The sequence below is a fragment of the Cephus cinctus genome, unplaced genomic scaffold (assembly GCF_000341935.2).
Source record: "Cephus cinctus unplaced genomic scaffold, Ccin1 Ccin1_scaffold0169, whole genome shotgun sequence".
Taxonomy (NCBI): Eukaryota; Metazoa; Arthropoda; class Insecta; order Hymenoptera; family Cephidae; genus Cephus; species Cephus cinctus.
Window position 1 is genome coordinate 507,731 of NW_014332893.1, and position 25,749 is coordinate 533,479.

The 25,749-nt window shown below is 37.5% G+C and overlaps 1 protein-coding gene and 1 long non-coding RNA gene across 6 annotated transcripts in view; both read right to left on the reverse strand.

Moving 5' to 3' along the window:
• Positions 1-766: 766 nt before the first annotated feature.
• On the reverse strand, positions 767-2,915 carry LOC107264435. Its single transcript, XR_001536951.1, has 2 exons — positions 2,755-2,915; positions 767-2,393 (listed from the first exon to the last, which is right to left on the reverse strand). It is a non-coding gene; the product is annotated as an uncharacterized LOC107264435 (long non-coding RNA).
• Positions 2,916-7,188: 4,273 nt separating this feature from the next.
• The window catches only part of LOC107264436 (zinc finger protein chinmo), a 63,827-nt gene continuing 45,266 nt past the window's right edge, over positions 7,189-25,749 (reverse strand). For all 5 annotated transcript variants that reach the window (XM_025081713.1, XM_025081712.1, XM_025081715.1 and 2 more), the window contains one exon: positions 7,189-22,618. In XM_025081713.1, the coding sequence (XP_024937481.1) occupies positions 22,386-22,618 (233 nt within the window). In that variant the 3' untranslated portion in view covers positions 7,189-22,385. The remainder of the gene's footprint in view (positions 22,619-25,749) is intronic.

Below are 25,749 nucleotides of genomic sequence, written 5' to 3' on the forward strand. Positions count from 1 at the left end.
TTTTTTTTTTTTTTTTTTTTTTTTTTTCGAAAAGTGCCTTTTTTATAGCGACTCCTTGCGTTCCATTTATTTTTTAATTATATATATATATATATATACACACACGATGCTAAGTGATATCCTTTCGGTTACTCGGAAAAACATTTTTAACGAAAAAGAAATCGTTTCTGTTTCCCAATAACGTTCCTAATACATTAGTTATGCCAATCGATCGAACGGAAATACATACACCTGATTGGCTGACGTGTAAAAAAAAAACTAATTAAAAATAAAATAATCCTTCGCGTTATTTCCGGTATAACAAATATGAAAAAAAAAAAGAAAGAAATAACTGGCAATCCTGTATACCCTATCGACCATTGGCGCACTTAAAACACGAAATGGCGTAATACTTTCGTTTACGTCTTTCCCACTTATTTTTCTCTCCGGCGTCAATTTCCCTAACGCGATTTTACGACGCGTCTAAAATAATTGCAATTCGCGTTATCGAACGAGCAACCGATCGCGAGCGATATGTAATCGGTGCTAGAAGCTTTTTTCTCACAGTAAAAATTCCTGCATTCCATCGAATTCAATGAGACGGAAAAAGACTAGGGATACGAGAATTTAAAAAAAATTATGTAATGAAAAATTGTATTGGACAAGAGCGATTGTAAATATATATATATATGAAGATAGAATACCTATACACGACACACGTTTAACATGCAGACCATCCGTTTTGCGACATAGTAGATAAACGAAATGACGTCCCAAGGACGTAAAATTGTGATATTACTTGTATATTTATTGCACGTACCAATAATTATGACCACTTGAACGTACGCTAACTTATTGCATAACATAGACGTTATTAGCTATTAGAATTAACTCTAGGTAAACAGAATGTAGAATTTAGCGGCGAGTGTGTATGTCGCGTGTATGACGATCGTATGATTGCGTGAGTGGGAGAGAGAGAGAGGGCGAGTAATGATTGCGAGGAATAAAAGTGAGGGACGGAGAAAAATTTTTAAAAATATATTGAAAATAGTGGAAATGTAAAAAAATAACGGTAGCCAGTGAATTTTTTCCATTAGTATTATTATATTATTAAAAAACTTTCACTGTTATCCCTCGGATGTATTTTGTATAAAATAAACTATTTTTTTTTTTTTTTTCTTCAATTAATCCATTCTTCTTTCATTATCCGATCGACACTACACGTACCTTTTTACATTTCTGTTGACTGACTTGTGAAATTGCGTGGTTCTCTGTGCTCGGCAAATCCAATATCAATATCTGCCATGTTGGTTGTATCGGCAGTGAAGCTTTGGAATGTGGACGTTCACGGGACGAGCAATGGAAAGATTGGAAGCGTAAAGCAACGTTTGGAAGTGCCCCGACGGCTGTTCGGGCATCATCGGTATTGTTCGGGTTGGAATTGTCACGGAGTTTGGTTATTGCAATGAATTTTAATCGATTGAAAATTCAGTTGCATGGGAAAAAGAAGTTTGGCCGAGTACGGGGGTATCAACGTGAAGTTGGCTGCAACGTGGAAATCGAATCGAACGCAGCCAACTTCAGACGGGTGCGCGCGCACTGTATTGGCTGTGTCCATAGGTAGCAACGTGACGTAGGTTATGATATCAAAGTTATAATTTTAGACAATTGTATCGATATTAACGACAATACGGGATACGTAATTGGATTGTATATGTATATTGAGTATTTGATTATGAGAATTCGGAGAAATTAAATAAAATAACGTTTTGCGTCAGGCCATACGACGGTTGACAGTTTCAAACGATAAAGGCGGTCTGGTTCTATGTAGCCAAGTGGTTCTTACGTATAGCTTGTCGATATTTGTATTTAAGCCTGCAATGCGAGTAGCACTGAGAAATTTATGATATTGGGTGTGTCGTCGCGACGCCGATGGATCGAACGAGCCGAAACGTAAGAAAAAGTCGCCGGGATCAAGGGCCAACGAGACGTCTTCGCGGTTCGTGCCTGGTGAATTTGGCAGGGAAAACTTTTTAGGAAATTTCTTTTTAACTTCCGTCATACGGACTTTATAATGGTAACTTATTATATGGGTATGTATACCGTGATGTTTAAATACGTGGGGACGAGAAATCCCCTATAAGGAACTCATTGGGCAAACATTGAAACACAAAATTTCAACCGTTCGAATTCCTTAGGGACAACTGTCTGTTCCAACATGGCGGCCTTCTTCCGTCGCTACCCAAGATGCATCGCTTCGGGAAAGGTCTTGTCTCATTGTATCCGAGCCAGACGTCTCATAATTTGATATTTGGCTCAAGGATGCCAACATAACAGCACGAGCGTTTTATGGTAATTGCTGCGTAATGCTTGTCCCAGGATGCACGCTAGACGCACCAGAAGACCCAAAAGACCTGAAACGTCAAAAATTTGAATTTAATATTTTTAGAACATTTTCAAAGTCACGTTCCAAAGAATCAATTTCTCCATCAAAATTTATACTTTCTTACAAAATGGCTGCCGGCATTTTACACGTACAGCGGACTTCCAAATTAAGGCAGGTAGGTTACAAATTAATCGAGAATACCGATCGATAAAAAAAATTAATAAAAGCAATAAATTTTATATCAATTATCAATCATTATTCGGATACTGAAATTTTGAAGACAAAAAGTCCCAAACGATCCACATGCTCGCAAGCCTTGATAAATTTTTCATCGATAGGCGGGGTAGGAGAACCGGAAGTCATCACGGAAGCAGGAGCATGTTACTTACGGGAAGATTTTATACCTCTGTCGACGTATCGATTCGAATCCAGCTCCAAGCGATTGTTCAAGGACGCCTCATTTGTAATGCTGAGTCCTTGTCCAAATCTTTCATTGGCACCCACGTTTCTCACGCTTACAATGCTAATCAAGTTTGTTGATAACGTCTAGTGAAACAAGAAAAAAAACTGAAAAAAAAATTTCCTGGTTCATTGAAAATTTTTTTTTACGTATCAACGTCTTGTACGTAACTTACGGACAGCATGAATATGTCGATGACCTAATTTCCAAACACGCGTATTAAACTGCTCGGCTTACTGACCCGAGATAATTCGTCATTTTCGTCACGAGTTTGATATTAACCATCGATGCAAACTGTTAAGAAAACTCGTTGTACTTTATCCCCGCAAGAGAACGCAAAAAGGACAGACCTTCAATACGCTTATCAAAGTGCGAAGGCCATTGACTAATCGTGCAGGTGACACAATATTGAAAATTTTGAAAAAAATTAAATAATTCTCAAATACTTCATTGTCATGGTTGAATTTATTGTTTTCTTGTGAATTTGACAAACGGCCAAATTTTTCCTTCATAAATGACGCGTATCATATGGCATATGTGGATTTTACATTTTGACAATTATTTCGATCCGGTAAATTGACTCTTTTTAATGACAGCTGTCAGTACTCATTTACGTGCGCCACGTGTTAATGTTATTGGTGTAAGCAAGTATCCGCGCTTGTTACATCACACGTGGTAATTTGAATTCCGTTAGATCCAGTTATCACTGCTAGGGATAAAGTCGACGAATGCGAGATTAAAGGACCCCACGTCCATTGCTGATTACAGAGTGTCCTTTGTTCACCTGATTTCCCAGTTTCCATTTTCAAACCGCAAACACCCCGCGAGCTGCTCACAAAAATTTAACTTATCTCCGATATCTCTCGGGTAAACAAATTTCCGAGCTTGTTTTCCTTGCTCTGTGATGCTTTAGATTTTACGTAATATCAAGAGACCCCAGGAAGACGATTTTACGAGGGTTTATTGGGGATTCATAAATTTTTGCTCCCTTAAATTCTTTCGTTACAGTTTAATTTGTTTTCAATTATATGTATAGGATGTCGGTTGTGAATAACAAGTGATTGACGTCATCTCGTATTAAAATATGAGGGAATATGAAATGTTGCTGAAAAATACTGATACGGATCACCTACGTCTCTTTTAAAGACCAAATACGATAATTTATAATCTTTGAACATTTTAATAATTCGCAATTAAAGTCTTAGCATGTATTCGAATATTCGATTGATATCGCTGTTTGATGTTTTCGACGATAAATATAAGCGTAGAGCAGGTAAGACGTTAATAGTTTATCAATGTTTGACTCGTATCATTAATAATTCATAAAAAAATACGTCAATTAGTAATACGAAACAATTAGCTGAATAAAGTTATCTGTAATTTCTGCAGTACTCGTTATACGCGTTACGTTACTCGATAATTATCCTCGTTTCACGTGTATTTATTTTACTTGCTGCTCGGTATTATTTTTATCTTTTTCCGTAAACAACGAATATCCAATGAGGTCGAAAATTATCAGAATCCACCGATCAGTCGTTAAAATCGACGTAACTGCTTTTAAAAGAAATGGGAATGATACCTTACCTTTTTTTGACTGCAGCATTACTATGCAATCGATCCATAAGATCCGACAGGTAACGAGTAAATGAATTACTCGAATTACGTAACACGATGATCTACACACTTTTTGCACTGCAGCCAATGGCACAAAACAAATACGAGCAATTCTCATTGCTAATAAGATATAAATCATTGATTTTCACTTCGAGCAAGTAAAAAACCAGTTAGTATCACCTTACCGATACGTCACGCCTCGTTCACTTCCATTTTAATTCGTCTAGTCACAATGGATACTCTCAAAGAGAACGAGAAAAGAAAAGGCAAGAAGGTTAGATACCCGAAACGCCGACATGTCTGCTAGTTCTTAGCCCGCGGCCATAACGTACCCATTGCGAATCGAATGGTCTGTATGGCCTTCTGATACCAATGAAATTATCAATGGAACAAACTGTTACTCTCACTCTCACCTTGTTAGAATGTACCACGTGCGTCTAGTGGTCCATATAGATATCAGAAGCCTCAGGGCGAAACTAGAGCCGAGAACGAGGGGCTCGGCCAATTCAAATGTATCCGAGTCGAACTTCACTCTTGAGACGAATAGTAAACATCTTGAAAATTATTCGATACACAGCAAACTTTTATTTGAGGCACATGATTGGACTTTTCCGAATGGAGCAAACGAAAAATTATTAAAATTATTCCACTCAATCAAAACGTACAAGGCCTCTTAATACAGCTGCTGGAAATTCTCAGCTTCGTTGTCGTTATTTTCGAACTATCGGTTTCGACGGTTCGCCGCTAGATGGCACGGACTGCGTAGACGCCTTGCTCGTCGTTAGTGACGTGCCGTTTCGTAGCAATGAATTTATTATTTAGATATGTATAGACTAGATTTTTGCAATATTTGTTATTGTGTTTGTTACTGTAAGAAGACTCTGGCCACCGGCTTCTCGATGAGATGGTCGCTGAGTGCAGTCTCTGGGATATACATATATAATGCCGCATATGCAATAGGTATGCCGTTTCTTTTGATTTACACATTTATCGTGACAGCTACGTGTTTCGGGAAACGATCCATTTTATCGATGCTTTCGTATATAAATGAAAAACGGCACTTTAAAATGTTATGGCTCACCTGACAATCAGCAGACTGGATTTATATGTTTTTTGCGCCAACAGAAACGAAGTAGCTGGACAAAGTTCGTTTCCACGAGAAATACGAAATTCGCAACTAACATCGTTATTGATCTGCTCTTTTTTAATTTCCTGTTTATTTTACCTGATCTTTAAGTGCGAAACTATTCGCTGAAATTATACAGCGCACCCTGTATAAGAAAACGTCACATTATGTCCCATCCGATCTATAAACTCTATTATTGAAAAAGACGAACAAGCAATCGTCTCCATAATGCTTGTAATTGAAATCAGAAATAATTGTCAGTTAATCCGTGCCGTTACGATCATAAAAACAATAAATGTAGGACCGCAGTGCGTATCTACTGATAATTCACAGAAGAAAATGTTGTAATGAAAAGAAATTAATGAACCGTCTACGGAAGACATACCTAGCAGTACTAAAATATTTAAATTACTAGCAGAGGACAGCACCTAATGGATAATTCCGTAGGAAACTGGGAATAGGTATGTAATAGTATGGTAGAATCGTTGGCGTAGAACAAGTGATTGTGGATGATAGAGTTGACTGAAAATAAATAGAAAAGAGTTTTAGTGTCATATAAGACTGGGTGTTACCGTATAATGATATAGACTTTTGTATTGACTATTAAACAAAATACCAATGAACGGTATATTTTTTTGAAAGCAAGATGTTAGTTCTTGTCTATTGTATGAATAAATTAAGCAAAATCTTCCTCTGTTGCTTCTACCTATTTTTTGCAGAAATATTGCACACATTGTACTTTGAGACGTGGTGCAATAATTAAGAATTGACGTTTCGCACGTATAATTATATAATTGATTAATTATGCTTCCCTAACGCTCTTACCGACTGTCGATACACTGCTCTACGTTACCATTACAGAAGTAAGTCGATCTACATATGGTAACAATACTCAGACTCGAGTAACACCAATTTCTGTAATATTTCTAGTCTCCTTATCTTCAGTCAACGTTGTCACTCACTAGAGAGTGACTGCTAAATGGATTTAACTTAATGAGTTTGCAAAAGTGAACACGCGAAGCGAAAGAGTATCTAACGATTTTTATATCGAAAAAATAGCGTCTCACGTATCCTCTAACAAGTGCTGCCTCCTTAAGCGGTAAATTTTGGAACTATACATCTGCAACGTTATCAGTAGACTGTCAGTCACAACATTTATAATTCAATATTAAATTTAAGTTAAATAATATCTGCATTACACTTCGTAATACAAAATCAAGCGTGAACTGATAAGAATAAAATTTTCGTTCGATATGCAAAACAAAGCAATTATTTCACTCGCGGATCAGCTGTATTATAAGCTATAATCGATAATACATATTTGATTGTGCAACTGGCGGTACCTCGATTATTCAACGATCCGTAAAAAACTGACTGCCATTTGCGTAATCGTCAAATAGACTTTTCAAAGAATTATAGTTATTGACATTTCGCAATAAATACGACATTACGAAACGAAGAAGCCTTGAAAGTGCACCGCATTTCAAAGATACGATATTGGTCGAAGCCTTAAAAAAAAAAAGATGTTCAACTTGACTCGCTTGCTCGGCAATTTTCACCTATCAAATTTCATTTTTCTTTTTGCGCGAGGGATAAAGAAATGAAGTGACAGAAAAATCCTCATTTATTTTGCAACAATTTTATTAGTGTTGTCTTGGTACACCTTACTGCTTACACACATTAACATTGTTGCGTCTTGTTTATTCCATAACCACCGTTTTTTTTTTTTCCATATATTTAAACACGACGATAATAATTGTTTTTGTTGTTTGTCCTGTTTACTTTTCTTTGTATCTTATTTTCCTTTTTTTGCTTTCTTGTATATGTACCATAGCTAGTGCGGCTTCTCAATTCAAATGGATATTCGCGAAAAAATTGAAAATTTCGAAACGGCTGATAAAACGCGATACACTCATTAATACCATATAAATATTCTCATTCGAATTTTCGTTTTTATATCAATTTACCACGCCCTTCACACCTTATTTCATAAAATTTGACTTGAGAAGCAGTCCGTCTTTAGGTTATTTTCTATGAAGCGCAATAAAAGTTCGATCATTCGGAAATGACTGTAAACAATTTTTTTTAAACCAAATTATACGTACATCATTACGCGCAGGTAATGCGAGTATTAAAAAACTGTACGATTAATTAAAATTTGAAAATTCACTCTTTTTTTTTTTCTTTTCCTTTTTAATTACAACCCATAACCAAACGATCGTTTACAATCAAACTTTCACTGCGATTTTATAAGGCATGATCACTGCGTTTTCAATTAGTCGTAAGACATAGGCGTCATAGTACAATAATAAATCGTTCGACGATATACATAATTTTACACTGAATAAAAATACTCAATGAACTCGCTTAGCATCTAATGAATTCAGTAGACAATTAATTTATCCTTTAATAAATGAGTTTATTCATTATCAATCGAAAACCCCACGCGCCGTCCGATTACACGTATTATATATATAAAAGTTTCGCCACATCGAATCTAAACTCCGTATGAAAAAATCCCTCGAGATCCTACTTTCTTAATTTTACGACCTGCTTACGCCTTAATTCCCCATTGCGTACGTTATCAATTGTTTTCATTAATCTTTTTTTATCTCTCCACGTGACCCTTAACCTCCTCGTTTACCCATCGATCGTCATCGTAATCGATTACGATATAATCGTCGTCGTAACCATCATCGTCATCATCGTCGTCATTATCATAATCAACATCGTCATCGTCCTCGCCGTCATCATTTTACAATTCAAAAAAGAGACTCTTCCTATGTCCCACTTATCGGTTATCTTATCGCCTATCAGCATATCAAAGCCAATTCGGTATTTTTAACTACATAATGAAACCTCAATTTTCGCGCCTTTGCGTATTATTCAACTTGGAGCATAATTACATTAGATATCGTTAATCGGTATTACTATTAGTTATTAATTATTGGCTACTCAATCACGAATTAATTATAATCGAATTCATCAATCGATTCTGATTAATCACAGACACATCGTTCCCTTGGCTCGTTGAGCGCGCGCGGATTTGAAAATCGCAAGATTTAAAATCCGACTGTCGATCGACTGCGCGGTGACGACTTTATTCGTACGATCCGACGCGCATGCGCACTGGCGATTACATGGAAAATTCCCGATCGCTCAACGAATCAAGTACGTGGATTACACTCACTTCTCTTTTGTTTTCCATTAGATACACGCACCCTAACTGCGCGACACCCGGTAGGTCGTATTCGACGATTTTCTAACGGGTGTCCGTATTGCAGCGTTTCATTCGTCATTAATTTTTTTTTTTCAAAAATTTCACTCCGTACCTATACCATTCTCTCTCGACACTCTTCATTCTCTCTCTCTCACTCTCTCAATCCCAATCTTCGGTCTGGACCAATACGCCAATCGCTTAATTGACAGGGACCAATCACGTCAATCTTTTTAATTCGAGCTTATCAGCCAGTGAGTGTAACCCGGGGTATTTCTCTAAATCTTACGCATTCCTAGTATTAAAAAAAAAAGAGAAACGCATAAACGCAGCGATTAAACCGTCGACGCAAAACGAGAAAGTAAAAAGTCAAAATTTCTTTATAGTCAAAAAACCGTCTCGGCCGGACTTCGTTCTATTCGTCGTCGCGAATTTTCCTTCTGTTTCTCTTTTTTATTTTATTTACGCATCAGCCAATAACGTCAGCAATCGTCGCTTGATCTTGTAGAAATTACATCAACACTATCTCGTACAAGGACCCCTTGGTTTTTTTTGTGCCTGTGGCGTTGCACTCGACTCCGGTTTTTTCTTTTTTGAAAAATTTCTATCTGCCGTATGGAGCTATATGCTTCTGTATCCTTTTGAGATAGCGATTTACTTTTTTCAAAATATAAACATGTCTTATCTCGGAGCTACACGTGTTTCCATTTCTTTTTGTTTTTCTTGTCACGAGCCCAAATCCATTTTCTTATCGGTAAACAAAAATTTTTTATCGGGCGACGTGATTGACGCGTCGCGTGAACTTGTGTCAGGCAAAATTCATTATTTCATGGTTTTTCGAATTTTACGTAATACCGTAGGAAGCGGATTTTTGAAAATAAAATTTTTTTTTTCGTGTATACAGTTTGCCTAATTTTGACTCGTGACTCGAAAATACCTTTTTAGACGGAAATGAAAAAATATGAATTTTAATATATCATGAAAGTCTTTAAGACTCTATGGCGGCTATGGCGATTTATTGCGTAAACGATGCTATTGTACTTCAAATTTGAAAATGACGTTAGCATCTATATCTACGTGTTAACGTGAGCATTATCATTCGTAATAATTGTTAACGCGCATTCTTCTTCTTTATCTTTTTTTTTTTTAATTTGAAGCTGAGGTGCTCTGGTTCACCATAGTGTTTCAAATTCGAATGATGCGCCTGTAGTGAAATCGTACGGTAGTCACGTGGGTATATATATGTATATATGTATCCTTTACGCACTTACATAAATATACCCAACACAATTTTTTTTCAAACCCACAGATTTTAGACCGTGACGAAGATAAAAGCTTGAAACGTTTTTTTTTTTCAAATTTGTACCAAAACATTCAGTTGCGTTGATAAATTTTTACTTGATATATATGTATATACTATACAGATATCGTGTGTATATTTTAATTTTTGAATAATTAAACTTGCTTTTTTGACTTCATAACGAACGGTGCAATTTTGGATTTAAAAAATTATAATTTAAGCACCGTCTTCAACTTTTACATCTGTCACAGTGTGTCACGCGAATTAGAAATTCGCAAATGAAAAAAAAAAACAATGGCGGTTATCATCGTTCAAGATCCTGCCGAATTAAAAAATCAGGGTTTATCTGAAAATCGAGTGGAGTGTGTTAAATTATAGTAAAAATAATGTATATGTGAAAAACTAAAAAAAAAAAAGAAAACTTACCGTGTCTCTATGACAATAAACGTGCCTCTTAGTCGCGATTAATTAATCGATTTTTTTTTTTTTCTTAACGAGGACAATATTCTTAACGATCAATTAGAGCTTATTAACGCGAAGATATAATTCGACCATGATACCTGTACGGTGATACCGTTATTATTTTTTTTTCTTTTTTTTTTCAACCCGATGCAAGACTCTTTAAAACGCCACCAATTATTTCTCTTGTACATTTAGACGATTTACACGTTAATTAACACCTGCTTTATTAACTGTTTAAACCACATGCAAAACACCGTATTTGACTGCGAATCAAGTCACACGATTTTCTGTCGTTTTTTTTTTACCCTGTAAACACGCGCATATTACATGAGAATTTAATTCTTAGATATTGTTTTATCTCATTTTTTTATTTTCTTTAAATTATTTTCTTTTTTTTCATCATCTTAAACGCTGTATCACACGTAGGTTACATATCTCGTTGTACCAAGGAATTGAGTCGGCGTTGCTTGCTTTTTTATTTTTCAAAATTTTTTCTTTTTTTCTTTTTTTTTCTTACATCACTACATCTTCTTCAAGACAGACGCGAACTGGTCCGAACGTTTTTTTTTTTTTTAGTGTTCAATCGTTTATACGTTTCGATTATTTTTATTTATCTAGGAAATAAAGTGTATAATTCCTTTTTCTTTCAAATTTCTTTTTTACTTTCATCCGTGGCGCAAACTATCGAGTCGTTCACTTTTTTTTTTCTTTTAACTTTTTTGGTGATCGGTTTCATTGGGAAATTTTTTAAAGTTCATTAACTCCGATTATACTAGATTTTGTTGATTAACGTACGTCGCCTCGTTTCCATAAAAATAAAAATTTCTCGTAATTAATGTATCCTCGCTTTTTTTTTTCCCCACCACACAATAACGTCTCTCGCATGCATACGCATCCTTGTTCTATTTTCGCATACGCTGAAATTCGCGAACATACGTAATTTCGCAACACTGATTATTACAAGGCTCGGATGAGATGGCTAATTAGCGTATCGTCTTAATTACGAAATCACGTAAAATTAGCCTCAATGAGACGCAATTAAAAAATCATTAAATTTCATTTTAATAATGACGATTACATACGAATTCTGTAACGGTGTCCGTGAAAATTAAAAACTCAAAAAATCATTCTCAAAACTCAACAGAGAAATTGATGGTTTTCATTTTTTTTTTTTTCCAAAAACCAGCCGACGTACGCTCATCGTATGTAATTTTAAGAAAAAAAAAAGAACAACTCGATATATTCACGTAGGTTTAAGAATTCATTAGTCCTTTTTGCGCAAACAGTAACCGACACGTATTTTTTGTTTTAATCGCGTAAAGCAACAGTAAACGGTACGATATGAAAAAAAAAAAAAAAAAAAAAAAAAAATGAAGAAAAGGAAACTTTACAAAATTTTACATCCTTATACTTGATAAAATTGGCCTATTTAATTACAGTCATCTTAATATGCATGCCGGACACTTGTACACTCGCGATCGTCTCGCAGAAGCACTCGAGACTTCGTATGACTTTTTTTTTTTCGAAATTTTTTTATCTTTTTTTTTTTCGTCAATTACAACATAGCGCCTCTTCTTTTTTTCTTTACAAAATGAAAATATATATCCTCGTTACGTGGACGGTCGGGTCTGCGTTAATGACTTTACAAAAATTTATCTTTTACATGATGTTATACGTACGTTCTATTATAGTAGATAATGGCTCACAGTGGTCAGCCACGAAATATCCGATTTTTTGGTAACTCGCATTATAGCAGCGATCTATTGCTTTACGAATAGTGTTGTTTTCTGTATTTATTTCGTAATCGAGTAAAGCGTACTATTGTTTGTACCATTGTTATCAGCGAAAAAAAAAATATATATATATATACCTACCAAAGAAAAGTTCCAAAAATTTGAAAATTATTGATCTGTCACTGAAAAAGAAAAAAAAATGTGAAATATTTTTTCTTTTTCTCAACTTTTTTCAAAATTTACGTGGCAAATTTCATTGACATTCATTTCATTCGCAATGAGAAATGCGAAATCGTCGAAAAACGATGAATTTACAAAATTTTGGACCGTGCACACGAGGAATCTTGCGAATACGATTAATAAATGTGTGTTCGTCAGGTCACAGTTACGATTAAATTTGTACGTGGATTGTACTGTGATGCGTGTATCGATAACAGTAATAACTCGCGACACGGGAAACATCGATAGAAGAAGAAAGACGAAGAAACCAAGTCGCAAGTCGATAAATAAAAATTAAAAGGACACGACTGAATGAAACGATAAGACATGGACGAAATTAAATTTTTAGTAATTTATAGTTAATGGTAAAGTTTTTTTTTTCTTTCTGGTCTTACAATAATTAAACAGTTATTAATAGTCTACGTAAATTTCGATTAATTTTTATACAAACAAAAAAAAAAGAAGTGGTGAGTTACACTCGAGGGTGCGTCGCAGCGCTACAGTGCCATCTGGCGACACGTTCAAGAAACGAAAACAAAGAACACTCTCAGTTTTTCTTGTTTTTCTCTTTTCACCCTCTCTTTCACACACACTCACTCGTTCCCATTTAAGAAATTGTTACAGTTTTCTCGTTTACACTTAAAAATGTTCGTTGTGAAGAAATTTTAAAAAAAATATCCAATTATCCCAGCATTTTTTTCTCTGTCGTCACCACGGTGACGTAGGCGACGCATTTTTGTACGTAGGATTGAAATTTTTTTTTTAACGTTTCGCACTTTTTCACGGCCTGTTAAGACCCTCGCTCTCTCTCTCTCTCTCTCTCTCTCTCTCTCTCTCTCTCTCTCTCTCTCTCATACACTGATTCCATCCCTTAGCAAATAATTCTTATATCCATTTTTTGTTTCTTATACTTCCTCAGGATAACTCACGAATTTTATCCACCACTTTTTTTTTTAATATAATGTTACTGTTTAACGTTAACGTGAACTTACGGTCTCTAATTAAAGAAAATTGGTAACCACTTCTTAGTATACAAATTGCATGATTCTCCCACCGTACATTCCTCGGATGACTGACCCGTTGTAAACCGTGAAAAAGAATTCTTTTAACAAATATATATATATATAATAAAATAGAAAATATAACGTAAAACACAATACGGTACGGTAAAAAAAAAATTTCATAATTTCAAACCAAAAAAAAAATCATTCGCGAAACCCAAAAATTGTACACGCTCCACGACGAATGTACGGAGGGACAAAAGAAAGCTCGTTACCTCGTAACGTACCATCGGAAATTCTGTGACGCATTTCACGAAGAAAAGAAAAAAAAAAAGAAAAAGAAAGAAAAACATATATATATATAAATTTCACGCAGCAACGCGGAACCGCGACGGTTCGGGGCTCTTAGATTCTAACAAGAATATTTTAATATAAGGATGAATGTACTCTTCGCTATTCAATAGGGGGAACATCGTTAATTAATCTGCGATTACGTGTAACATGGACGCGTCCAGCGCATAGAAACATAAATAAATAAATATTAAACTGGTGTATTTACATACTTGGGGTGACGGGGGAGGGGGGGGGTGTCGTGAAGGGAAGGAGGGGGGATACCAGGGTGATTCGTCATAGGAATCCATATTCAGGTATTGGATGGGGCAATCTGCTCTAAGGAAAATTCTATGGTGAAATTTGCTGGGACTTTTTTTTCTTTTTTTTTCTTTCTTTTGGACCGAAGGACGGGAGAGGGGGATGCCCTTACAATATTACGCGCTTACGTATATACGGTTCGCCGTAATTGTGTATAATCGATTACAAAATAATACTTCGTGGGCTCGTATGTCGTATTTCCGAGATGTCGCTTTTTGCCTTTAGATGCTGATTACAATAAGAACAATGGGACTACGTATCGTGCTCATGTACGTGTACGTGGATTTCTGAGGTAGAGGCGGTATTTGTTTGTAATGTATTTTTTTCCCCTTTATTTTCATTAATGTAATATATAGTGGCGTTACGCTACGTTTTACGTCTAATGCGACTTTCAGGGTTCGTCACGTTCTTTGAGCACTGAATTTCGTACGGGGCGATTCGACCATCGTTGAAAGGTCAGTTACGTTTCAAAAATGATGCGGTGATGATAGAAATGTTTTCTTTTTTTTTTTTTGTATTAGTAAAAAAAATACGAGGAGAAGAAGAGCAAGGGTGAAAAAAGAGAAACGAAGCGGAATTTCGAGAAATTTAAGAATTAGGCATTTTTAATTATGGGAAATGTCTTATTTTTTTTATATATATGTATTTAGAAATTAAAAAAAAAATTGTTAGAGGTGAGAAATTATGTATATATATATGTGGTAAAAAAATGTCAATTCAATAGACGCAAGGAGATTCTGTCGTTAACGCTGGTCGTGTACTATATATATATATATATTTTTTTCTTTCAACAACGTTCTCAACTTTGTAATCGTACGCAGCCGTTTTTCTTCACTGTATCTACTATCGTCTTGGTAAATAAGTGGACGTAATCGCGCCAGCATCATCAGGGCGACTCAAAAGTCGTATTTTCTATTATAGATTCAAAAAAAAAAAACTATTGCATCGTTTGATTATTGTATGTTACACTTATCGACTATTATATTTTGTAGTTTGTACTTGATTTTCCTATACCTGAGAGAGAAAGGACTTGTCGGTGATGAATATAATGACGGTGAAAAGTTTTGGCAATGACGGTGACGATGAAAATGATCAGTGACGGCAAAAGGTGAACCGAGATTAAACTCAATGGTTCCCGCCATTCACTCGATAAGAGATTTAAAAAAAAAGGGTGAAAACAAATAAAGTGACAATTTTTTTTTTTTTTCATATTTCCTTGCATCTAGCGACTTCCCGTTATTCGACGTGTATCGTTCCTAACGTACGTTAACAATGTCTATTATACTTGGTGAGACATAAAAATTGGCGTTCCAGTAAGATTCGCGTATACTTCACCCTTTAGTGCGTCGTACGCGGCGAAGAGTAATAGAATCGTAAGCATCCGGGTGCACCCTGTATTATCGTGTGTGAGGTAGCATTTGTACTAGTGTGACGAAATACTGTGATTATTATTGTGAAACGTCAAATGGCCGTCATACGTAAAATCGAAGAATTTCCAATGCGCCGATTCACGCGAGAACCGCGACACAAACGTGAATCCGTTGGATTAACGTACGCGCAATGTCGAGGCAGCCATCTTTGTTGGCAGCCATGACTGCCCGAACGCGAATCGTAATAAAGTCCATGACGCGTATGTAGCGTTAATCGAGTTACAAAACTTCACAGTTGTGTTTTCTTTGTATTCTCTTTTTTTCTTCTTTTTTTTTTCTTTTCTTTTCTTAATCGTCGTTTATCGTTACACCTTTTATTTCATTAACGTTAAGTTTATTTTGTACTATAAATCGCGGCCTGTCGCACCGCTCGCCGCCCGCTGCGCCATCCGCCCCGCGTTGCGTGCGTGTCACTCCGGCGCATGCGCCACTTAATAAACATGGCCGCCGCGCATGCGCACTAACGTCTCCTACGTAATCGCTTACGTATTTCTTCGTTATGATTCCAGTTACATTATTAGCTATACACTTAAACGGTATAGAGTGTTTTGTGGGTGCGCTCTCTCTCACATCCGTGTTGCGTGTAGATACAGTGATGACATCGAATTATTAGCTTCTCTCTCTCTCTCTCTCTCTCTCTCTCTCTCTCTCTCTCTCTCTTTCACAGTAGATAACCTGTGTGATGCGTATCGTTACAGTAGAGGAGGGTTTTGTTTTCATTTAAAATTCTTGTACCGTCGCGCGCATCCTGCTCGCCTGACGTCATCATCCCCCTTGCGCGGTACGCGCAAGATGGATGTACGCATGCGCGCCCGGCTTGCGACGCGAACACTTTGCCACGCTGTGTCACACACGACATCTACAAAGGATTTAGAATCCATAAACACATAATATATAAACAACATGCAACATATTATCCTACTGCGTAGTACAATAATTATATATATATATCGTGTATGTATATATATATATATAAATTTATATATATATTTATAAAGTATCTTTACACCGACAACAGGGTCGCGCCGAGTGTCTTGGGGGTCTTGAACACAGACGTCGAGTACCGCGAAAATTCAAAATTCAGACAAACACGTGTATCGGTCTTTGAACGCTTACGTAATGTTCGTCATTGTTATTGGATTTTCCTTCGATATCAATTATTAAAGATGTCAGTGGGACCCACCCGCGTGCCCTGATGTCGATGATTTTTAAGAACAAAAAGATGAAGAAAAAAGAAAAACGTAAAAAGAAATTTTGGCCGAGGGGAAAAGAAAGCAGACGGAGAAGAATAAGAGAAACAGAACTAACCGGAAACCGAACGTGCCCTTTCGGTAAGGTTCGGGTCGTTTCGGTAAGTGTACTCGACCGCGCATGCGCGACGTATGACGTATTACTTGACGTACGTACCACGTGGCTGCTTGAGCGTTATTTTTTTCTTTCGTTGGAAAATGACAGGTGTCAAATCGAAGTAAATTGAAACGCGCCGAAAACGTGGATAAGTAAATGAAGATAGTAGACGAGAGAATAACGCGCGATTCTCTCACCACGGCGCTGCCATCGGTCCTTTCACATACATTTTACATAATTACAAATGACGCCTTCTCGTCTTCTCTCGCGCGTACACACACGCGCAATCACAAAAAACACACTTACAAAAAAAAAACGCTTTTTTTTTCGCACACTCTATCACACGCACATACCAATTCGTCCGCAAAACTCAATGACATTTTTTTTTCGCACGTTCTCCCCCGCAGTACAACTAATATAAATTTTACTTTTTTTGTTGTTTTCTTTTCGTAATAATTTTACATCTATTATCTAGGTACTTCCCTCGCATATTCTTCACTTTCTCAAACACCCTCTTCCACTGTTAACCTCCATATACGACCGTGTGTGTTTTTTTGGTTGATACACGTAAATTTTACTGTTCCATGTATGTGAGTGTATGCGCGCGCGCGCGCGCGCGTGTGTGTGTGTGTGTGAGTTCGTATGCTCTTAGCTAAAACAATATTAGCAAAAAAATTGGCTTCGGCCCTCTTAATTCCCCCCCCCTTTTCTCCCCAAAATCATCCTTCACCTTCAAAAAACAGATATCGATCATTTTTTTTTATATCTTCGACTTTTCACGCTCCGTCATTTCCCACGTGTGCCTATCATTATTCTCTTCGCTTCTTCATTCGGTTTCTCGTACCTTTCGTCCTTAACTTTTTTCTGTCCCCTCTTTCGGGGAAAAAAAAAAAACAAACCATCGCATGGCGGGGGTCGGTATATTAAACCTAATCCTATATTCACTGCTTTCGTTCGCTCGTACTCGAGACCGTTCTCTGCTCAGCAGAGGAGCCGCAAAAAAAATATTCAATTATTAATTCCTTTTTACTTTACATACATGTCGTAACTATTTACATATATCTATATATTTTTTTTTGTAATATATAATATGCCTTGCCTGTAGTACGTGTCCCATTAACCCGAACCCTACGTGGCACCTCGTTAACGCCATTTACAACCCATATATATATATATATATATATATATGTGTATATATATATATTTCGGTTGTTAATCGGTTATCTCTTTATCTTTTTATTTTTCACCCTTTTCCACTTGGTAAGTTCGGTATTTTTTTTTTCTTTCCTCTGACCACGATACCGCTATCTTTGATCGCAGCCTCCCGTCCATCCCTTCCATGATCAGCCGTCCCACCCCCTCTGAAATCCCCCTCTCCCAAATTCGCTCAAACAAAAATTTCCCTCCTGCCCCATTTTTTTACAATCAATTCTTGCAATTTTCTTTTTTTTTCATTCCTTATCTTCACCCACCGTGAATGCGTCATCGCCCCGAATTGCATCCTCTTGCTTACTTTTGCGTCAGCGGGTATGTATTTTGGACGTGTGTGCACGTTGTGTCTGTTTTTATGTCCGCGTATCTATAAAAGTGTACATTTATAATGTATACGCGTGCATGTGATAATTGCGTAACGTTACCGATCACGATATACTGACTTTCAATCTCGATTTATGTTTATGCGTTAAAAACGCAAATTAAACGGAAAACAGAGATAATAAAAAAAACTTTTGCCGTGTCAAATCGAATTTTTAAGCTTCGACGTATCTAACTCTTTCTGCATCTATTTTATTTCTTTCGTTTTGCAATATAGATTTATATTTATATATGTTATATATATTTAATATATTTTGTATGAATATATATATTATGTATCATCTGTTATGATAAGTTTCGGTAAAAAACGGACCTATTTTTATTACGTAGATATAACGGATCGCGTGTTCGCTGGAAATCTCGAAAATCGATTTTTTGTAAATTTTGAAAAAATCACCAGTAAAGAAAAAGCGTGCCTGTTGCAAGAAAAAAAAAAAGAAGAATTGCCAAAAACGAATTAGAAAATTTTGACTTTTTTTTTTCAATTGCGCAATTTTCAAAAATATTTATAATCAACGATACATCTCTTTTTCTCATCTTGGAAATTATACATTTCTTATCTTCTTTCATCGTACTCGAGATTTTCAAAACGAACAAGAACGCGGTCACCGGTACAAGGAGAACTACCCCGTTACCAACCAGACTACAAGTAACCAGTATCATTACGCTATATCGCGATTTTCTTCCCTGTCACGATTTAAAAAATCTTGAGGTAGCATTATTATTATTATTTTCCATACTTTTGGCAGATCTGCGCGTACAGTGGCATATTAATTACGATACACGTATGAGTATGCACGCTTTGACTTTGTATATCTATATTTTTCACTGTATCCGTATAACGTGTATATAGTGCTTATCGATAGGTGTGATAAGTGCGATTAATTCGTACGGTGACGTAGCAATATATTACCACCAAAAAAAAAAACCCCATTCAGTTGGTCTGAACCATGAAATACACTCTTATGGGTACATGTATGTGTGTGTGTGTACGCAAAGGTCTCAAAAAATTTTTTGTAACCTCCCCCCTGCCGCCCCCTACATTTTCACGTACGTCGGCGCTTCGATTAAACATTAAATAATCATCTATCATCTATTGTCTTTGATATAACTTATCGATAGGCATATCGTTGTGAGGTAACTCTTTAAACTTTTCCTTTCCTCTTTCTTTTCTGTAACAAAAAAAACTGAAAATCTGTAAAAACTGTAAATACTGCAACAAGTAATATCGTGGTGCCACCCTGACTAGGAGTATCTAACTATATGTGAAATTCGTAAAAACGTTATCTATTGTTTATCGATTCTGCGTATTCTTTATTAATCTTTCCCCCCACGCTCCATCTGTCACTTTTTTAAAATCTGCCTCGTGTCGTATTACCTTTTGTAAATCAGTTCGCTATTTCACAATTATGTACTATGTATTAATCATCTGTATCCGTTTCATCTATTATTCTCATCTCGCTAACGCGACTATTGCTCAGGACAAAAGTCCATCGTATTTAAACATTGTAAATAGGTAACAAAGTGGTATCGATTGTTCTGCTTGAATTTTGCGGATGCACTTTCCGGTCTCAATGAAATAATCACGGGTGCCATCGATTGGTCATCGTTAAGGTTTCCCCTTGGTTTGTGCGTATTCGGTGTATTATATTATTTTTTTTTCACCGATAAGAACTATCAATGTTTTTCGAAATGGACTCGGTCAGGTCTCGTAGATGCATGATTATTATTATATTATTATTATTGCTATACACCGGCTGAAAAATCGTTCGAACGTTACCCTCGTGCGATACTCGACCCTATTTCTCGATTACGTAACTACGGTATTGAAGGTCGAAGGTCAGCGAACATTCTAGAACAATCGAGGCACCGGATCTTCGCGACCTAAGTGCATACAGCGCAAACTGGTACTTATGGTTTATTGTAAGGTACTTGGTTACATCCTAGCATCGTATTAGTCTCGTAAACCGTTATAGAAAATGAAAAGGCTGTATTTAATCGGTATAAAAAAGTTGATGGGCAACGCGCGAAGCCCAGTTTGAAAATTTTAGATTTTGGCACTGTACGTGATAGAACTTAAATACCTACGATTAAGAAATCGTCTGGTCAACTGCAGATTCGACCCTAGGGCTCTTCTGTTTAACCGTATAGTAGCGGTAATAGTAATAGTAGAAGTTAGTAGTAGCGATAGTACTTAGTAGTAGTGGAATAATAGAAGATAGAAAATAGAAGTGGTAGCTTTACGTAGTAGTGTCATAGTACGTAATGGTATAGGGGACAGTGACGTAGTAATAGTATAATGATAGTAATAGTTAGCAGCAGTAGTAGTAATAGTGATGACAGTAGCAGTGGTAGTGGTTCTCTTTAACGTAGTTTGTAGCGTTATATATCGCAGTACGTATATCATTTTTTTTAGAGTAAGCGAGTAAATCACAACTGGCATCCAAAAATTGGGTCCACGACAAGCACCAATCGGATAGTCAGGCTTTTTACTCGCTTTCACTAATTATACCTGAGTTGTGTGTGTTTTTTTTTTAATTTGCATTACTTTTGTTGCAACTTTTGTTCTCGTTAATAAGAGTGTGTGTGTGTGTGTGTGTGTGTGATTTTTGTTGTCGTTTTGTCTCTCTTTGTTATTCGCCGTTTACCCGCTATGATTCGACTTCTTTCTTTCTTTTTTTTTTTGTTTCTTTTATAGTATAGTTAATAAATCCTTACTTGACCGTTGCACTTTCATTGACTAGTTTTGTGATTTGTATAGCTTGTGTGTCTCGGGCGTCGCAGCGTCTCGCGTCACTTAAACCAACCCGCGTAGGCGCTCCGGCGTCGATTATCCATTTCGAACTGTATTATTAATTGATACTTTTTCTTTTGTTCCTTTCCTCCTGTCCCTCGAGTATTCATACGCTTTCTCTATGAACTGGGCTATTTTTTTTTGCTTTTCATTCCTATCCGTTTCTTCTTATAAGCGCATTCGACGTACGACGCTTTACACGGGGGACGTTGAAGAACGCGTAGAACGGATTTCTGAGGGGGGATAGGTAATATCGAAAAAAAAAATTTCGAGGACTCTTGGTCATATTACGAAATAAAATGCACGTCTTCGAGACTGTCTGTAGGGTGTCAAACGTATCGTGAATATTTTTGTTGGCCTATAAAAATTTTTTGATAAATTTTCTTTTTCTTCCATTGTTTCAGAGGGAACAATTAATTTTCATGTTTCGAATTCAAAGACGCTACATCCTCTTATCGGAGTAATCGTGTAAGAAGAAAATTGTGTAAAATCCAAATTGGATTTTCAAAAAAAAAAAAAGAAATAAACATCGTTTTTCCCAGTTGTCGATTTTCTTTACGAGGGTTAAAAAAGGAATTAATATGCAAAGTAAAACATAATTCGAAAATCGTCAGATATCCGTTCATCGCGCGTCTCTCGCGCACCCTCTACAATTTACAGACACACGTTCCTTAAGCAACGTCCTTAACGCTTAAACGTAACTAAGGAGCTGACGCGACACGCGTCCACTTCCTGCAGGTATCTCTTTACGGTGACGTTCACGTGATTCCCTGACGGGTCACGTGACCTCAGCACGAATAACTTCTTCGCGCGTCCTCGTGCGTCCTCGGCAGACCCGAAGCTGCCCGAGGCGCGTCGTTCGGGCGTCCTCGGGTGAGCTCGGTGCGGGGCGGTGGGCGCTGATTGGCCGATGGCGATAACGGGGGTCACTGGTGGGGAGTAGCTTGGGTCCAAGGAGTGGGGGGAGTAGGGGAAACGATCGGAGGATGTAGAGGGCGCATCTCGCTACTCGCAGGTAACTTTAGTAGCCGCTAAAAGTTGATTTTGGTACTGTGGCTCCCTCGCAAGCCTTGTTACTGCGGCACCGTATCGGTTAGCGAGTGATTTGCTTGCTGAAATGCCTTCAGATTCATCTCGGCTTTATGCTCTCGCGCAATGTGCCGTCGTACCGTGTTGTTCCTTGTGAAGGTCCTCGCACAGAATGGACACGGTACTCTTATGCCCTGATGACGTTGTCTTATGTGAGCCCGTAGATTCGTCTCATAGCCGTACAGTCGTTCGCAAAAGGGACACTTAAGCTTTTTACCTATGAAACAAAAAAAAATTTTTACATTAAATCACAATCAGCAACACGTCGTTTAAGACTCGAAATAATGCTATATTAATAAAAATAATTTGAATTAAAAAAAAAATAATTTCTTAAGATAATTATATAGATTCGATTTAAAAATGGTAAAAAAAAAATTTGTATTTCCTTAATAAAATTACAGTCCGAGTACCATATGCGCTTTTCGGTATCAATCGTGTCATCACGATATATTAATACCTCATAAAAACGGCATGTGTTGCCATTATAAGCATTTACGAAGAACTTTAGCGTTCTAGCCTAACGGAACGAATCATTAGAAACGAATCTACGCGGATGAGCACGCGATAGAAAGCTGCTGCCCGGCTCTGACCATTATAGGAGATTTCGCAATTGGCAGAAATACATGTTGCGCCGTCGATTTAATGGGAATAAAATTTAAGGCCTTAGAAAGTGTACAATGAGCAAAAAAAAAAAGTCAAATTTCAAAATAAAAAAAACGAGATAACGATCGTCACGTATCCTATCGGTGTGGATGAACATAAAACGTTCCAAAGTCGCAAAAAAAAGTAGCACGGCAATAGGATGAAAAATTAAAATTTCGTAAATCTCTCATTTTAAATTTCAACGGCTATCGGTGTTCCTCTTTTATTTATTTTTTTTTTTTCCGTCCCTTTTGTCTTCCCTTTCTCTCAAGGTGGCTACGTTGCATAAGGCAATGCACGAAACACGGTCCATTGGCCCACGAGGCAAAGCGATGACGTATGCTTCATTGCCATTAGGCCTTTGTCCACAGTCAAAGCCTTCCTGGTATCACGAACGCCTCTCGCCCGCGTGGTAGCTCCTTTACCACCACCAATTTCGACTCGCGAAGCAAAACAAAATTCACAGCAGCGTATCGCTGTCGGCAGCATTAGGCCAATGCCTTCTGGTCGTCATGGCGCGTGCAAGGTCATCCTCTGAACGCTAACCAATTCACTTCCCTCTAACTCGATTAAGTCATCGCCTTAGGGTGCCCTCACAACGCCCGGCCGTATCGTACTTCTTGGACCCAAGGTCTCCCAAATAACACGTGCCTTTGTTAAAACTGTCGTTGCAACCACTATATTTGAATTTCCCGCCGTTTACGAATTTTTCGGTCGCAATTTCTGTGATAAAAAAATATCCAGACAGTGTGAATGAGCTTTTGGGTCTCGAAAGGAGTGTCTATTTAGATAAAGATATCATTCGAGCATATATATATATATATATATATATATCGAGATTTAAGACCGTGTCACGCACTCAAAAACGTCATAATAGTTTTGTTTATGATCTTTGTGACTTTAGCAATAATAATAGGTTTTTTCGTTAGAAAGCAAAATTTTTATTTCTTTCAACGAAACTTATCGCGAACGTACTATACGTCGCTTATTGGAAGGCATATGCAGTATAAATATACATAAGCGTGTACGTGAGCCTCTGCGTTTGCGAGCTTGGTAAATAGTTATTTTATGTGTGTATATATATATATGACTGTAGAGACAACCACTAGATTTTCGTTGGATTCCGCCTAAAAATAGAGCCGGTTGTCCTAGAAGCAAATAATAGGGCCGCGGTCTTCGGTTTCGTGCAGCTGACTATGAAATTCACAAAGGACCGTCGCTGGACAAAGGAGGGCCCCGTCACAGGAACCCGTGGAGACGGACTGAGAGCTACGAAGGCGGCGATAGATCGCACGAGACACACACATGGTCGCAGTACCAGGAAGGACGCCTTGTTTCGTTTCGCGGAAAAGCGAAAAGTCGTGGTTAAAGTAAACGCCGAGTAAAAAAAGGTGCAAAATCACAATTTTGACAGTTCTCCCGAAAGTCCAAAAAATCTTTCCGGAAATCGACGTCATCTACGGAAATTACTGTTGTTTTTGAAACATCGACCTTTGACATATCAATCAGATCCGAAAAAAAAATTTCGATAATTTTAATAAACATTGAGCTTCTGCAGGATATTTTTCTTTGTTCGCCATTTGAAAATCATCACCGGAGGCTAATCGTAGATTACTACGTCGTAGGTGCCTGTGAAAAATAGTAACGCCACGAAGGTCACGATTGAGTAGTGGAGCCTTCGAACGTTCTAATTTCGGACCGTGCACCATAGTCCCTTCGACGTATCTCGTACGCATCTGTTTATGCGAAGGGCTTCCGGAGTAGGGAGAAGGTTCTTGGGTACGTAGATCTCGAATATAAAAAGAGAAGGACGGGGAAGGGAGACTAGGAGAAGGTGACGATGGGCGGTTGGGGAAGACCGAGAAGGTTACGTTACGAAATGGTGGAACAAGCCAGCAAGGTCCCTCCCCTCTCCCGCTCTCCCACTACACCAAGCAAGAGACCGACCCTTTTTTTCCTTCTCAGCTGACTGAAGCAGCCAACAAACGAATGAATAACATAACGAAACTCGGATACGGCCCTACCGCAACCTCCGACATAGAATTCCAGCTCGGTCGATAACACGATCTGCACCATGCGTCTATGATAACGTAGGGATCTCGGCCGATAAAGGAGTTCACTAATAGCGATGAAAAGTCGATAAAGAAAAAAAAAAGATTTCCTACGAAAGAAAATGGTCGTTCCAAGTAAAAAGCAAATATGTATATGACAAATGAGTAACGAGGAAAAAAAATGAAATTAAAATATAGGAAATGCATATGAATTTTAAAAAAATATTAACGGTTACTGAATTTTTGCAAATCTCGACCATGAAAAGAGTTACCAAAAGTCATTTCGATTTTTTCTTCATCTTAAATGAAAAGTCATCGATGTCCGCGCTACGGTGAGAAAAAACGAAGACTTCAGGGACTGACAGCCTTGACCCATTTGGTGTCTGGTGGCGCCAACCTGGGACCGGGGGGTGGACTGTCGGAAGATATAGAACGGAAGATATAGAAGGGTTAGTAGGATTCGGAGGCTGTGAGAGCGCGAGAGGAACAACGAGAGAGAGAGAGAGAGAGAGAGAGAGATCACACAGATGATGATCGTTGGATGAGATGAGAGTCTGGAGTAGTAGTGGAAAATCAATGTCAGCCGTGTGCGTGCTGCAGCCTAAAATCAAGGGAGCTCGGGCCACCCTCTTGTACTGAAACCCAACGCGTTTCA